Raw genomic sequence first — 15,995 nt, forward strand, 5'->3', positions numbered from 1 at the left:
TGAACACCCTGAAACGACATTTTTAAAACTTTAAAACCATAACTTTTTAACATATTTATGAACTAGATATATAGTATTATCTGTGGTAATACTAGTGTGAATGCTGTAAGCTGAATTTGGCTGCTGAAGATGCTAGTGCTGATAGCTGAAGATGCTAAAATTAATAGCTAAACATGCTTAAGTTGGTAGCTGAAAACGCTGAAGTTAATATCTGAAAACGCTGAAGCTGATAGCTGAAAATGCTGAAGCTAATAGATGAAAATGCTGAAGCTGATAGCTGAAAATGCAGAAGCTAATAGATGAAAACGCAGAAGCTGATAGCCAGGTAAAATATTAGCTAAATGCCAAACTAGCCTAAAAAACAAAAAAACCCTGAAAAATCAGCTGAACTGAAAAAAGCATAAATTAGCCAAAACAGCTAGCATGTAGCTGAAATATTAGCTAAACTCCAAAATAGCCTAAAAAATCTTAGTAAATGCCAAAACAGTCCAAAAAGCTAGCAGAATACCAATTTTTTAAAACTTTAAAACTGTAACTTTTTAATATAATTATGAATAATAAAAAGGCAGGAATATTATTCCAGAATAAATCAATTTAAACCTTAAATAACTTTCAATATTTTACTCTCCATAAAAATATATTTTGTCAAAATTATACAAGTTAGAAATAAGCTCAAGATAACATCGTTAATAACAATAAAATAAAATGATCTGGAGGGCCGGATAGAATTACCTGGAGGGCCGGATCCGGCCCCCGGGCCTTGACTTTGACACGTGCTATTCAACAAGTTAGCAAAACTTTTACTCAGGTGAAACAATCTTTTTGTATTTTAACATAACGTAGCACCATCCACAACGGTCAGAGGTCAAACACTTTGCCTGCCCCCCCCCATACACACACACACACCATCCTCTCTGAGCAGCTAAAGACCAACAAAGTTCAGCTTCTATAACAAAAGAGGTTTATATTAACACACTCAATGTGCAAACAACCCTGATTTTAAAGCAAAGCATGTCCATCACAAGAGTCATCCAGCTGCAATCTTAGCCTCTGGCCCTGGCTCCAGGGTGGAACCGTGGTGATGCCAATCCAGGAGGCATAACTGGACCTCGATTTATCCAACCCATTTAGGATTCTGAAGTACTCCTGTTTGATTTGTCACTGTTGACTGTACACAAGAACCGGACCGAGTGAGTGTGATGTCACGCATGTTAAATAGTTTACTTCCGACCAGAACAAAATTAAGTCAATTCAGTCGTCTTTTTCCTTATCACAATATGGTGGCCGCCATGTTGGAGCCAGATGACGTCAGTAGGCAATGATTGGTCGGAGATGGTCTGAGTCATAGTTTCTAATGGCAACCACTCTCACGTATTAGAAATCTACACCCCTACCACAAAATCTGTCACTCAAACGTTTCAAACATTCAACTTGAGACCACCTTTAATCTGATTGGTCAGTTTATAACATAAATCATATGAACTGCAGAAAAATATGAAAAAAATGAGGATTAGCAAGAATATGTTGAAAATAGATGAGAGCTAGAATGATTATTCTGACAGATGTAGTGACTGAGTAACAGCTGTTTATCTCTCTATAGAAGTCTATGGGGTTTTGGCTTCTTGGAACCAGCGGGTACTTCCTGTTTGGAACACCAGAGCGAGGGGTCGCTCATTCCAGTTCTCAAATACAGTCAATACTCAACTATGAGACTCAGACAGCTTAGCTCCAAAGATCCCTCAAACTCCATCACCTCATTAAGGTCAGGCTCAGTTAGAGGCAGCTTTACTTTAGAAATCTTTATTATTCTGTTACATTAAAAAACTCCACAAGAACAAAACTCTGCAAAGATATATTTTGTCAATACTCCCGTTTTTTTTCTATCCTCCCACTGCGCATTGAGTCAATTCTGAATTCACACTCAGCTTTAAATGTTCCTTGAATTTAAAAATATATATATATTTTTCACATTTTCCATCAGTTGATGAGGAAAAACACAACCAACTGATCCGTTTACTTAGCCAAGTAATTTACACTCCACTTTATTTTGAGGGGGGGTTGGTCAGCTGATCTCTGATCGGGTTCAGTTTATTTTACTGCAAACCACCTGCACGCTCCCCGCTCTGTTTGTGCACGTGACGGAGGAAGTGTGTGGGTGTGAATCCTGGCTGCAGCAGAAGCATATGTTCAAATGCTGGACCGCAGGATAGAAATGCAAATGTGCAGCAAAACACAGGGGAAGAGGCTGCATTTCTCCTGGCCAGTCCTTCAGCGCTTGTGGTTTCAGAGAAGCCCACCACTCCATTCACAGCCAGAAAATCCTCCCATGAAAACGGGATTTTGGACACTGACATGCAAATCAGTCATTTTACAGATACTCCACATAGCTCAATTGATGACCTAGAATGAGTCTGAGTGGTAACTGTTCACTGTGCGGCCCTGACATCCACTGGTAGTCCATCCAGACTAAACCCAGCCTTAGACAGAAGCCTAAGAATAGATTAATTTAAAACTGGATTGGATGCCTAATTCACAGGCATCTCTTTGTGGGGTTGACCCATAGGTTGTCCAGGCCCATGTAGGGTTGAAGAAAAGACTGGCTGCATCACGCAGGTGAGTATTATGCTACTGTGCATGTGATGAGAGTGCTCTAAACGCCCATTCCTGAAAGCACCTTTAGCCCATTGTGTTCACACTGGACTGTCGGTACCGGATACCAGCGCATGGAGGCTTGGTGTGAAATGCCACAGTGGTGCAAATCTCATGAATCTTGTTCCAGGCATTTTCTTTCTCAGCTCTCTTTCAATTGAACTGGCTCTGTTGTCACATAATTCCAACCTGCAATTATTAATTTGTCCTTAACTTAAAAACAGGTCGGCATCCATACGTCACCACACAATCTGAGCCCCTGATTGGTCAAAGACTGACCTGGTTTAACCTATATGATTTTCCAGCACAGTATTCAAGGTTTGGGGGGTTTATATTGTTAAAAATCCAAACGACACACCTGCATCTCACCTACTTCACCTTTACTTTACCCCTGTGTGTTGTACAAGTGTTTACTACAACGTGTCGCCTGCAACCTGCCCATATAAGAACATGTGCATGAACATATTCACTTACATGCACAGAGTGGTCTGTGATCTTGACATTTCCACCCGTAAAGGCAGTTCTGACTAAAGATTGAGCTAGGTTAGGCACATTTGGCAGCTTCTGCAGGGTGGAAAGCATCCTTTCAGACTCCACGCTTGAAAATAGGTCTGCAATAAAAACAGTTTAAACATGCAGAAAAGGAGAACATCCTAACTGCAACCTTTAGGTAAAAACGCAGCTTTTCTCACAAGTGTATGTGAAAGAGGAAGTGCTGAGGCAGCAGATGTTTCACAGTGAATTTAAAACGCCTGTTTTTGAATTTGTTTTTTTCTGCCAGCCTGGAAAATATGAAACATCTGAGACTTTGAGCTCCAGGTGACAAAGTTACAGTTGTAACTCAGGTTTTATATACATACAGTACAAGCCAAAAGTTTGGACACAACTTCTCTTTTTTTTTAATATTCATGACTTACATTGTAGATTCTCATTGAAGCATCAAAACCATGAATGAACACGTGGAGTTCTGAAATTAACCAAAATACCCCCACATTCCTCTGATAACTAGTTTCCACACTCTATGCATTCTCTTGATGAGCTTGATGGTTTTCCATCAATCTTGAAGGAGCTTCTAGAGGTGTTCAGCGCTTGTTGTCCTCTTTGCCTTCACGCTGCAGTCCTGCTCACCCCAAAACATCTCAAGGGGGTTCAGGTTCAGGTTATCTGCTGCAGCTCTCCATCACTCTCCTTCTTGGTCTAATAGCCCTCACAGCCTTCAGTGGGAATCTACAATGTAAATAGTCATGAAAATAAGGAAACCCATCGAATGAGAAGGTGTGTTTAAACTTTTGGCCTGTTCTGTTCATGGATCTATTTGTCTGTAAGTGGATGCATCGGAATGGAGAGGAGCAGAGAGACTCTGGCTCGCCCAGTGTACTTCTACATCACAAATACTTTAAACTGCCTGTTTTCATGTGCTCCTGATTCAAAATGATTTGAATGAAGAAAGGGAGTTTTAAGATTAATTTTCTTAATTTCTTCTTTCATGTTTCTTCCATTATGAGAAAATTCCACAAGAACATGTTAAAAGTACACAAAAATCAAATTCATGTTGGCTACACGTAATAGGTGCAGCCAAGATGCACATTACTGCATGTTCCGCATGTGTTTTAACTGCACCAAAGGCTACATTTAGTTTATGTAATCAGAAATATTTGTTGTATTTCAGAGTATTTTATGGGGTAATTGTAAAAAAAAAATAGCAATGTGTATCCAGTGGTACTGTGAATATTTTAAGTTCTGCTATGAAGTCCTGTATTTTCAGCTTTCAAAATAAGAGCAGCCAAGACAAATGTTCAGCTCTGGCCGTACGCATTTAGAAAATTACATACAAAGAATCCTTTCCTTATATTTATTTTTGACGCTTACAAATTATTTTAATCCTTGTTTATCTTTATTATTCCGCAGGGATCAGACATGGTTATAAACAACAGCGAAGAGGAGCTATGTCAGAAATTAACACAACAGTTATTAGTTTTTCTTTATTGTAAGACACGTTGAAATCGTCTGACTTTAGCTCTGTTTTTAGTGATTTTGTTAACACAGAAATGTAATCAACTCTAACTGGACAGAAGACATCCTCTGCAGATCTATGTCTCATCTCCGTCATGGAAGGCTAGTGTTAGCATTAGCATCAATTAGAAGAAGAAAATCTGAATTACCTTCATAATCAAACAAGCAGTATTCAATGAAGTTCTTGTAACCTTCGTCTAACTATGACCGGGTTGTCAGAGAGAAATAGTCCTCGACTGGTTTAATATCATCCAGAGGATTTTGGGGAAGCAGCTGTGGAGCATTCTGCAGGAGGAATACTGATATTTGATCTAAGAGCGAAACCAAAACAACCAGGTAGGACATTTATGAAATAAATATTCTACAAATTTCAGTTAGAATTAGTTAGATTAACTTTTATTATTTATGTAAAATTGCTTAAAACAGCATTCAGCTTTCAGTTTTGCTGTTCTAAACCATAGTCATAATATATAACTGGAAGTCATTCTGCACACTCGCTGTTTTGTGTCACATCACGTGAAAATGTTCTGTTAACATAAGAAACACAAAAATAGTCTTCAGCACCAACTATGCATTCAGACAAATGGACCAACATGTTCTATAGTTTCAGAGAAAACCATATCGAGACCACTGTTTTGTCTTTGGAGCCACTGATACAACTTGATTGCATTTTTGTTTATGATCAACATCAGGAGTCTGCAACCTGCAGCTCCAGATCCACATGTGTCTCTTTTATCTCTCCATGGTGTCTCCTTATCCAAACATAAAATAAGTCATGGAGACTGCTGACCCAGACATGTTGACCAACAGAGTCAGAAGCTCCTGATAATGACTAACCAACCAAAACTACCTGAAGAAAACAAATAAACAAAGCTTGAAAACTAAGACTACCAAGATCCAACCCCAAACTAAAATAACAAAACTCAGAAGTGTAAGACTGCTGAGGACAAAGAGGAGAAAAGAACAAAAAAAAGTTATTTGAGCTTTTGTCACACACAAAAAAAAAGATGAGCATTTAGAGATGCTGTTTTTTTTTTTAGATTTTTAGTTTTGTTTGTGCCAAAAATAGACATAATTGATATTTATTAATTTAAAAAAAGAATGAATGCAAATCCAAATTTCTTAAAAGCTAAAGTAAAACTATGCGGCTCCTTCTAGCTTTTGATCAGTAGAAAACGAGCATAATGTCTCTTTTACTGTTAAATGTTGCCAACCCAATTCAGGTTTGCTCTGCCGACCTCAAAACGTTTCTGAAAACAGCAAATAGACAGGGGCAAAGAAGAGTTTAAGACTTTTACAGAGGGTGTTCGAGCTCTAACGAACTTGTTGTTGTTGTTCACTTTCGGCTTATCCCTTCCGGGGTCACCACAGTGTAACGGCACCCACTGTTTTGCGATTTGGCAGAGTTTTTACTCCGGATGCCCTTCCTGACACAACCCTGTACTTGAGGGGCACAGGGACCCAGTTAGGCAGCAGCGTCAAGGGTCTTGTCTAAGGACCCAATCTGGGTGGGGATCAGTGGACAACCCTGGGAATCAAACCCAGGGCTCCTGGGTGTCAGCCCTTCACCTAGCCCACTGAGCCACCCAGCCGCTTCTAGCGCTAACGAAGTAAAGTTAATTAATTCACACCCCCCTCACCCTCCCCCCAACACACACAAACAAATATACTCCACAGTTATCAACAATAACAATACAACAACAATTACTACAAACAACAAAGATTTTTAGTTAACATTTTTGACTCAGGATATTTGTGTAAAATAGGGATTTTTAAAATGGGGTTAAATGGAAAATTCATCCCTTCTGGCACCAGCTCCTAGTGGTCACTGGAGGAACTGCAACATGAGGTACTTCCTACTTTGTATTAAAATTGGCTTTGAAACTTCCAAGCAAAACAAGGTGACATGAAATTTGTTTTTATTTTATTTTTACAATAACTGCAATAATTACAAAAATAATTATAGCTCTGCTTGATTTTAGGTAAAAAGTATCCAAGTACATATATTATATTGTATCCGTTACCAATTGTACTGCAGCATAAAACTCTGATTCAATACTTACAACTATCATGAACATTAAAATTTGTTTTATATATGTTCACGCAGCTGAATCAAAGTTTCTGTCAGGAGTCAGCCAGTGCATCGCCGTGACGACGCTCGGCTGCTGAAGCGGCATTTCTGCTGTTTTGCTGCAGCTGAATGAAGCAAAAAAACTTGCTGTGCTGCTGTGGTTTGACATTACAAGCTTGCATGAAGATGCTTTTGTGTGAGCTTTGTACTTCTACAGTTATGCTAAATGAGTGAATCCATGCAGAGTTTAGAGGCTTAAAATCTCTGAAAAGTTTGTGTCTTCTGCAGATCTCCACAGTTCCTGCAACTGGTTTCTGTGGCAGAGACGAGCAGCAGTGTTTGATGAAAACTCGATGAATCTTCACATTTATGTTTCCACCGGGCTGCTGCATGAACTCGTGGAGCGTGAGCGGCTCGGCAGATCTCCAGCTTCTGTAATCTTGTCTGGTCCTCCCGGAGCCCCGACACAACCTTCTGATTAGAGGCTGAGTGTTATTGAAAACCGGGGGTCTCTGCAGAGACGGTGGGTCTGACAGACCCGCTCTGTAGGTCGCAGAGAGGAAGGGGGGAGAGCAAGACGCCAGCTAAGTGCAGTTATGGAAGATTAGAAGCAACACGAGTTCGTGCCAACCACATGCAAGACTGATTTCAGGCTGATGGAGGCGAGAGCGCGGGTTCAGAGCATCTCTGGAGTTACATAACAGCCCTGTGTGGATGGCTGTGCACGTATCTGCATGTGTATGTTTGGACGTGCATGTGTGTCCATCTGTTCTCTCTAGACCTGCTGAGCCCATTATGAAACACACACATATGCAAACACACCCACATACATGCAGACACTCATGAATACACACACAAATGTATGTGAACACACACATGAAGCTTGAGACTCCTCACAGAAACTAGACTGAACATGACGTCATCCGAGGCGGATGTTAGGCTGGAGGAGGGGGTGGAGGGTGAGGAATCTGAGCCCACAAATTCATCTGAGATGATTTCATATGAATACATGTGGAAACCATTTGGATCAGGGGTGTCAAACTCAATCGCACAATGAGCGAAATCCAAAACACACCTTAGGTCACGGGCTGAAGAGGATAATAATATTTAACACACCAAAACTAAAATTTTAAAGCTTTAAAACCATAACTTTTTAACATAATTATGAACTAGATATATAGCATTACCTGTGATAATACTAGTGTGAATGCTGTAAGCTGATTTTGGCTGCTGAAGATGCTAGAGCTGATAGCTGAAGATGATGAAAATGATAGCTAAAAACATTGAAGCTGATAACTGAAATCACTGAAGCTTTTAGCTGAAAATCCTGAAGTTGATAGCCAGGTAAAATATTAGCTAAATGCAAAATTATCCTAAAAAGCTAAAACAAAAAAAATAACTTAAGTTAGCCAAAACAGCTTGCATGTAACTGAAAAAATCTAAACTTCAAAATAGCCAAAAAAAAGCCTAAATTAGCTAAAAACAGCTGCCATGTAGCTGAAAAATTAGCTCAACTCCAAAACAGCCTAAAAAACAAAACAAAAAAAGCCTAAATAAGGTGCTGAAGGTGATAGCTGAAAATGCTGAAGCTTAGAGACGCTAAAATGTGAGCTAAATGCCAAATTTGCTTAAAAAACTAAAAAATAATAGTCAAAGCAGCTAGAATGTAAATAAAAAATAGATAAACTGAACAAAGACTAAATTAGCCAAAATAGCTAGCATGTAGCTAAAACATTAACTAAACTCCAAAACAGCCTACAAAACCTTAGCAAATGCTTAAATAGTCCAAAAAAATAGCAAAATGACAATTTTTGAAACTTGAAAACTGTAGCTTTTTAAAATAATTATGAATAATAAAAAGAGAGGAATATTATTCCAGAATAAATCAACTTAAACCTTAAATAAATTTAAACATTTTACTCTCCATAAAAAATATATTTGGTCAAAATTATACAAGTTAGAAATGAGTACAAGATAACATCGGGTCATTAATAACAATAAAATAAAATGATCTGGAGGGCCAGATAGAATTACCCGGAGGGCCGGATTCGGCCCCCGGGCCTTGACTTTGACACGTGGTTTAATGTGTCCATTTTACAATTAAAACACTGAAAATACTGCATCAAACCGGACCACTCTGTGGAAACTAGGCTTAGGCGTCTCTTCTTTGAGAAGCTTCAGCTACACTTAAGGTTAAACAGCAAAGATGAAGGTGTTTCCTGCTCCGTCAGCTGATCTCTCTCTCAGTTTACGTCACAGACCAGATACATAAGAGGAATATTCAGCATCTGTCTTTCAGAAAAGCTGCAGCTTTGTTCTGAAGGATTCAGCTGCTGCTCCTCAGGACTGACGTTTGGTGAAAACCTTCTTTACCAGCTTGAACTGAACCTTCTGAGCATCTGTGTGGAAAACTGGACTGAGAAAAGTACATGTGAAGATAATGTGTGTTTCCATCACAGAGGACTTCTGTCTTGTTCGGTGAAAAAGCGGCGTGATGAAGATGAAAAGCAGACCTTATCAGGAGAGCCACCACCAGATCGATCAGCTGGACTGGATTACGACTCTGATGAGTAACCTTTGCTTTTCCGTGAAAGCGCAGGAAGTGGATTAGACGTGAGTGTGCAGCATCATCAGATCAGCCCTGATGTGCTGCCTGCAGACATCTTCATCTCCATGAACCTGACGAATTGCCCTCAGACCCCCCCAGCTCCAGCTGCTGCAGGCTGTCTCTGGACTCCGTCCAGGCCCTCAGCTCTCCCCTGAAGCTCTGCCTCATCTCCAGCACATTTACATTTCTCTGCCAATTAAAGCCGGGGTCAGGTTTGTGGACGGCGGCCCGCTGCAGCTCCGCCCGAGTGTGACATTCTGCACGCAAACAGCCGGCAGGAAAAGCCGCGCGGCGAGCAGGTCAGGGCCATCAAATATTGACCCAGAAAAACCGTCTGCGACATTCAGAGACGTTTCCTTGGATCGCCAGCAGCTTATGTTTTATTCAGAGCTCTGTGCAAATGTCACACAGACACAGCGGTGTTTTGTTCCTGTGGTGCTGGAGCCTTCACGGACTAAGTCCTGCTTCCTCAAAGGCAGCAGGCCCATCGATCCGCAGAGCAGGCGGCTGGACGGAGAACGGACCCGCGATGGATCGCAGCGATCAGCTTTGGGGCAAAAGGGCCGATTCCTCCACAGGTGTGAACGAGGGAGGAAGCAATCGATGGGAGGAGCAGTGGCGTCCTTGATCGGCCGGGCAGACATAAGACAGAGAGGAAAACTCAATCTGCAGCTCACAGCCGGAATCGAACAGAAATCAGCCGAGCAAACAGATCAAAGGAGCTCATCAGGGGGAAGTTCCTCCGACTCAGAGAAGCTCCAGAACGAGCAGGAGACCCAATCAGACAACAAAGGTCCTAGACCCGCTCCAGTTGCTGCTCCACACAGGTGGAAGGAGAACCGGAGCCTTTTCTCTGATTACAGGAAGCTCCTCCAGAATTAAGACTTAACTGCTGAAGAAACTTTGAATTATCCGGCTCTCCCTTATATTGACGATCTGAATAAGAGCAAGCAGAAGAAACAAAGTAACCTGCACCAAGCACACCCTCTCAAACTTAAAATGAACTTTTGAAAGTCATGTCAAGTAAATGGTAAATGATGTACACTTAGGCCATATAGTGCTTTACTGCCTTCCTTGAAGGACCAAAGAGCTTTTCGGTCACAGTCGCTGGGCAAACCACAAATCAAGGGCACTTGCCTATGCAACAGACAGCCTGCAAATACCTCTCATCCTGACCAAGGATGACACCTATGTAGTATTATGGACTGAGACTAGAATCTAATATTGAGCACAGTTGGGATCCTTCGTGAACACTGCCATAATCCACTGTTACAAATATATAAAAATACTTTAAATTCATTGAAACTTGACTGACCATAAATGTCCATATTGCTCACTGACAATCTCACTGAACAGTCCAATATTTACCAGTAATTTCTATTTTGGTGTTACTCTATTGCAAATGTTGGAAAAGAGGTTGACGTTGATGGAAGTCCTTTCCCTTCCATTCTAGAAGAATTCGACATTCCATTTGAGGAACAATGTCATTAAGAGGAACTACAAGCAGCTACTCGCTTATGGCTACACTCTGGAGGCTAATCCATCCATTCATCCATCCTGGCTGACTTTGGGTAAAGGTGGGATACACTCCAGTGTCATCAGTTCGTCTCAGGGCACTACTCACTCCCACATACAGTCATATATCCCCACATAGGGGCAATTTAGAGTAACCAATGAACCCATGCAATATGTTCTGAAACTGTGGGAGGAAACCAGAAGGCCCAGAGAAAACCCACACAAGCACGGGGAGAACATGCAAACGCCACACAGAAAGAACCCAGCTGGAATTTGAACCACCTTCGGGCTGTGAGGCGAGACTGCTAACCACTGCAGGCTCTTTCCCTAACTAACATAGATGTGTGCAGCCTCATTGGTGAGAAAGGTGGGCAGCTACACTAAGTTGTCACCTTCAATAATGGACTTGATGGCTCCATTTGTTACCTTTTCCTGCATCGTAACACACAAACTCAGAACTGCACACAAACCCACACCGTGGCTGACCTTTACACTCAGACACAGCAGGATATAAACAATCAGGATGTGCGTCTGACCTTTCAGACATCCACTGCAGAGGAGCCTACTGTCCACACACGCAGACACCAATCCACAGAAATCCTTCTAAAAGACTCTGCAGAGGAATGGGCGGGGCCTACACAAACATCAGAAAACAAGGAATTTCTGTTAATGGTGATGCTAGAAAAACATACACAACCATATTTGAGCACGTGGGAAGAGCTATTTTAACTTGATTTAACCAGATATTGCTAAATGGACGAGTAGCAGGACGTGGTCATAGCGCATGTTCATTGTTAGTAGCAGACAGTGAGATGCTTAAGGTGAACTCTCAAAGTGTCAGAAGCAGACTCATCCAGACACAGAACTACTGTCAGAGTTTACCAGATGTGAGGGTACTAGAGTTTATAGACAAACCAATCACAACCAACTCCACCACTTTGACTGGAATGACAGACGACCATTTCAGGTGAGTCCACTAACACCAAGATACCAACATAAACGTTTTAAGGACAAAACCATGTGACCTGGAGAAGGCAGGATGGTCTACCGTCCTGTTCACTTATGGGTGTCAGGTCACCATGCACCGAAATGATGGTCGTCAGTGTTGCTGGAGGAGGTGAGGGTGAGGCGAGGTGAGGTGAGCGAAACAATGATGTCAACAAGGTCCACAGGGTTCAATTTGGTGGAGGAGGTGAAACAGTCTGAGCAGTCATCACAGTCAGAGCTAAACTGATTTGGTTATTATACTGTAGATCACACGAGTCAAAGTCGAGGCCCGGGGGCCGGATCCGGCCCGCCAGGTAAGTATATCAGGCCCTCTAGATTACTTTATTTTATTGTTATTAATATCCCAATGTCATATTACACTTATTTCTAACTTGTATAATTTTGACAAAATATATCTTTATGGAGAGTAAAATATTGGAAGTTATTTAAGGTTTAAGTTGATTTATACTGGAATAATATTCTTGTCTCTTATTATTCAGAATTATGTTAAAAAGTTACAGTTTTCAAGTTTTAAAAATTGCCATTCTGCTAGCTTCATGAACCATTTACTAAGATTATTTTAGGCTGTTCTGGAGTTCGGTGAACGTTTCAGGTAAATGCTAGGAGTTTTGGCTAATTTAAGCTTTTTTTCAGTTTTTTAGGCTATTTTAAAGTTCAGGTTTTCTTAGCTACATGCTAGCTGTTTTGGCTAACCTAAGTTTTTTTTTTGTCTTTTTAAGGAAATTTGGCATTTAGCTAATGTTTTAACTGGCTATCAGCTTCAGCGTTTTCAGCTATTAGCTTCAGTGATTTTAGCAATCAACTTCAATGTTTTTAGCTATCAACTACCGCATTTTTAGCTATCAATTTCAGCATCTTCAGTGGCCAAATTCAGCTTCCATCATTCACACTAGCATTATCACAGGTAATGTTATATATCTAGTTCATTATTATGATAAAAAGTTACGGTTTTAAAGTTTTAAAAATGTAGTTTTAGAGTGTTCAATAAATGTTTATCTTGTTCGTCCCGTGACCTAAGAAGTTTTGGATTTTGGCTCCTTGTGTGATTTAGTTTGACACCCCTGCTGTAGATGGTCCAGTCACTGCCCGCTCTAACTTCAGAGTCATCATAGAACCATTGTCATTCCCAAATTCTACCAGAACACCCCCACCTTTCTGTTTATGGATGATGATGCACCACCACATGTTGCCAGAATTGTCACAGCAGGACTGGAAGTGCCTAGTTTGGTAGGACCAGCAATGACCTCTGACCTGAACCCCCATAGAGCACATCTAGGATTAGCTGAAGCAGAGACTGGATGATCGGACCATACCCCTAAATGACCTGCAGAACCACATGTAGCACTAGTGGAAGATTCGAATGCCTCAGAACAACATCATGAGTCTAGTGAGGAACATTAGACGTCACTGTCAAGCTGTTATTGAAGCAAATGGAGGAAATACTCGGTTAATGTTTGTTATTTGGGGCCATCTTTGTCATTGTCTTAATTTCTTGGGGTATTAAATATCAAATTACTGAAAACTTTTCTATTTCTCATACATCATTAGTAATATCAAAGTGAACTTTTATGTATTCCATAAAAATTCAGCTCAATAGAAGCAGCATTCGTGGAAATAACAATGTCCCTAAATTATAGTGAGTAGTGTATTTATAAAACCAGTAAACACGAAGGTGGCTGGTGTTAGAGTGGAGGATGCTGAAGACAGGCTTAGATGGAGGAAACTGATTCGCTGTGGCGACCCCTGAAGGGAAAAGCCGAAAGGAAAAGAAGAAGTAAACACAAATGACTAAAGATTGATAGTCTAAGTCCTGACCAGGAGGGTCCAGCAGGACTCTGTCTGTGCGGTCACACACGTCCCTGACCTAAAACAAGACCCACGCGCGCCAACACACGCACATAAGCAAACAAACACCTGACAGCTCAACCTGAAGTTGTCATGTGTGAATGGATGTGCAGCAGAGCCTCACAAACACAACATGAGCTTTTAAAACCCGACAGGCCACACATTTTTACAATTTATGATTCATAATCATGCACTTTAATAATGAAATCCTAACCGACACCTTAAATATTCTTCTTCTTTTAAGTAGAATAATTTAGAGGTTAAAATGAGCAATGCTAACTCACCTTCTGTCAGACTTCAGCCTTCAACTCTTGTGAGGTAAACAAAAACGCGCCTGCATGAGTCTTGAATTTCAAGCATGTTTAAAAAAATAATTATATATATTTTCACTGAATTTTATTTTATAAATAACATAAATGTATCAAATTAATCATAATACGACTCAGAAAAAATAAGAAAACCCGCATATACTTAATATTTCTAATCAGGCGCTCGTTGGCCACTCTTAAGTAGGGGTCCTTTCTCGCAGAGATGCAGCAGCGTCGTTAGCACCAACATGGCAGCGTCCACTCGATCCCAGGTGCTGTCTCTTTACAGAATGATGCTGAAAGAGAGCGGCAGGTTCCCTTCCTACAACTACAGGTAAGCGGCGGACTGAGGCCGGGTTAGCGGGGCTCCTGAAGCGGTGTTTCGGCTGTCAGTGGCGGAAAGTTCCCGTTAACGCCTGTGTTTACATCAGCTGCTGCAGAGTTTACGAAACTCTCCTGACTGCCTCACGTGTTACGAAACTGACATTATTCGTGATTGCTTTTGCTGCTAAGAATTAATATTTATATCGGAATATGAAATACAAACTTATATGAAAAGGCGTTTTTTAAAGTTTGCCCTCAATGATCACTTTAAGGCATGTTTGTTGGCACAACAACATTAAATAAAATGCAATCAGCTTACACCATCCGTATAATTTTAAAAAATGTCTTTTTTGTGACGGCTTATTGACTGATTTTTTTAGACTCTTATTTTGAAGGTTTGTTAATTGAAACAGTTTTGTTGGTTGAAACCTGAGACTGAAATGTGAGAAAAGCCTTCATTATTTATATCCCCCCAGTACTCTCTCAGAGTCTCATTGTACTTGTGCAGGGGCTTTTCTGTTGTGTTAAGATATACACTTGATATCTTTTTTGCATGTTTTATCAATACGTTTTTATAGCTTTCCAGGATTTTCCCTTTTTTCAAAAAGTCTCTTCCAAATAGTTTAGGGTTTAGTTGAATTCATGTTACATGAACTTTTCAAGATCACATGAAAGATCTGATCATCCCAGAATGATCTCCTGCTTCTCCTGGCATGGTGATTGTTTTGCTGTCACTCATCTTCTACTCCTCCCTGGGATTGTTGAACTGGTTTGTTCAGAGGAGCTCAGAGTGACAGGTCTTCTCGTTGTGTTTGAGTGATTGATAGATGGAAATTCTTCATTTGAATCTAATCACGTGGTATCCTTGTCATTTATTCTGTCTGGGACTATATGAACTGTTTTTTTTTAAAATAATTTGATAGTTTAGTAAGCATTCACACTATAGTGATTTTTCTGCTCCTTTCCATACATTTTTCAGCATGTAAACTCAATTACACTTTGAGTGATTTCATCAACTTGGTATCAGAAGGTTCATCTTGTTCCGAACATTGCTGCTTGTATTTTTGGTTTTCATAAACTTCAGAGTTTTTGGAATATTGAGCAAAATATTCCCTTCTAGGAAATAAAGGAGAAAGTCTTCAAATTTTAAAATTTTAAGTAGATTAGCAATAAACCTTTAAATATATTGATGGACCATGTTTTTATCTTTTATAGTAATTTTAAAAAAATGGGGTGTATCTAATATTTTAGCAACATGCTAACGTTTTTGGCTAATTTGTTGTCTACTGGGGTCTTAGGCTAATTTAAATTTAGCTTCTAGTTTAGCAACATGCTAACGTTTCTGCCTAATTTAGTTTACTGAGGAATTTTAGACTATTTTGGAGTTCAGCTAATATTTAAGCAACGTGCTACCTTGGTTTTGGCTGATTTGGCATCTACTGATGTTTTTATGCTATTATTTATTTTAGCTAATATTTTAGCAACATGCTAACATTTTTGACTAATTTGTTATTTACTCGGGTTTTTTAGGCTAATTTAGAGTTTACGTTTGATTTTAGCAACATTTTAACGTTGTTGACCTATTTGGTTTACTGGGGAATTTTTGGCCATTTTGGATTTTAGCTAATGCATAAACAAGAAGCTAGCTTTTTTT

The 15,995-nt window shown here is 40.1% G+C and overlaps 2 protein-coding genes across 3 annotated transcripts in view; one reads left to right on the forward strand and one right to left on the reverse strand.

The window, feature by feature from the left end:
- fars2 (phenylalanyl-tRNA synthetase 2, mitochondrial) overlaps nucleotides 1-14,117 on the reverse strand; it is a gene marked incomplete in the record, with an annotated part of 136,184 nt that extends 122,067 nt beyond the window's left edge. Inside the window, 2 exon segments of one of the 2 annotated variants that reach the window (XM_024280518.2) lie at nucleotides 11,393-11,490; nucleotides 13,994-14,042. 2 annotated transcript variants of the gene reach the window in all.
- Nucleotides 14,118-14,198: 81 nt separating this feature from the next.
- Nucleotides 14,199-15,995, forward strand: part of LOC112151038 (LYR motif-containing protein 4B) — a 44,903-nt gene continuing 43,106 nt past the window's right edge. Inside the window, exon 1 of the mRNA XM_024279648.2 lies at nucleotides 14,199-14,351. Coding sequence (XP_024135416.1) covers nucleotides 14,266-14,351 — 86 coding nt within the window. The 5' untranslated portion in view covers nucleotides 14,199-14,265. The remainder of the gene's footprint in view (nucleotides 14,352-15,995) is intronic.

The sequence above is a fragment of the Oryzias melastigma genome, linkage group LG20 (genome assembly GCF_002922805.2).
Source record: "Oryzias melastigma strain HK-1 linkage group LG20, ASM292280v2, whole genome shotgun sequence".
Classification (NCBI taxonomy): domain Eukaryota; kingdom Metazoa; phylum Chordata; class Actinopteri; order Beloniformes; family Adrianichthyidae; genus Oryzias; species Oryzias melastigma.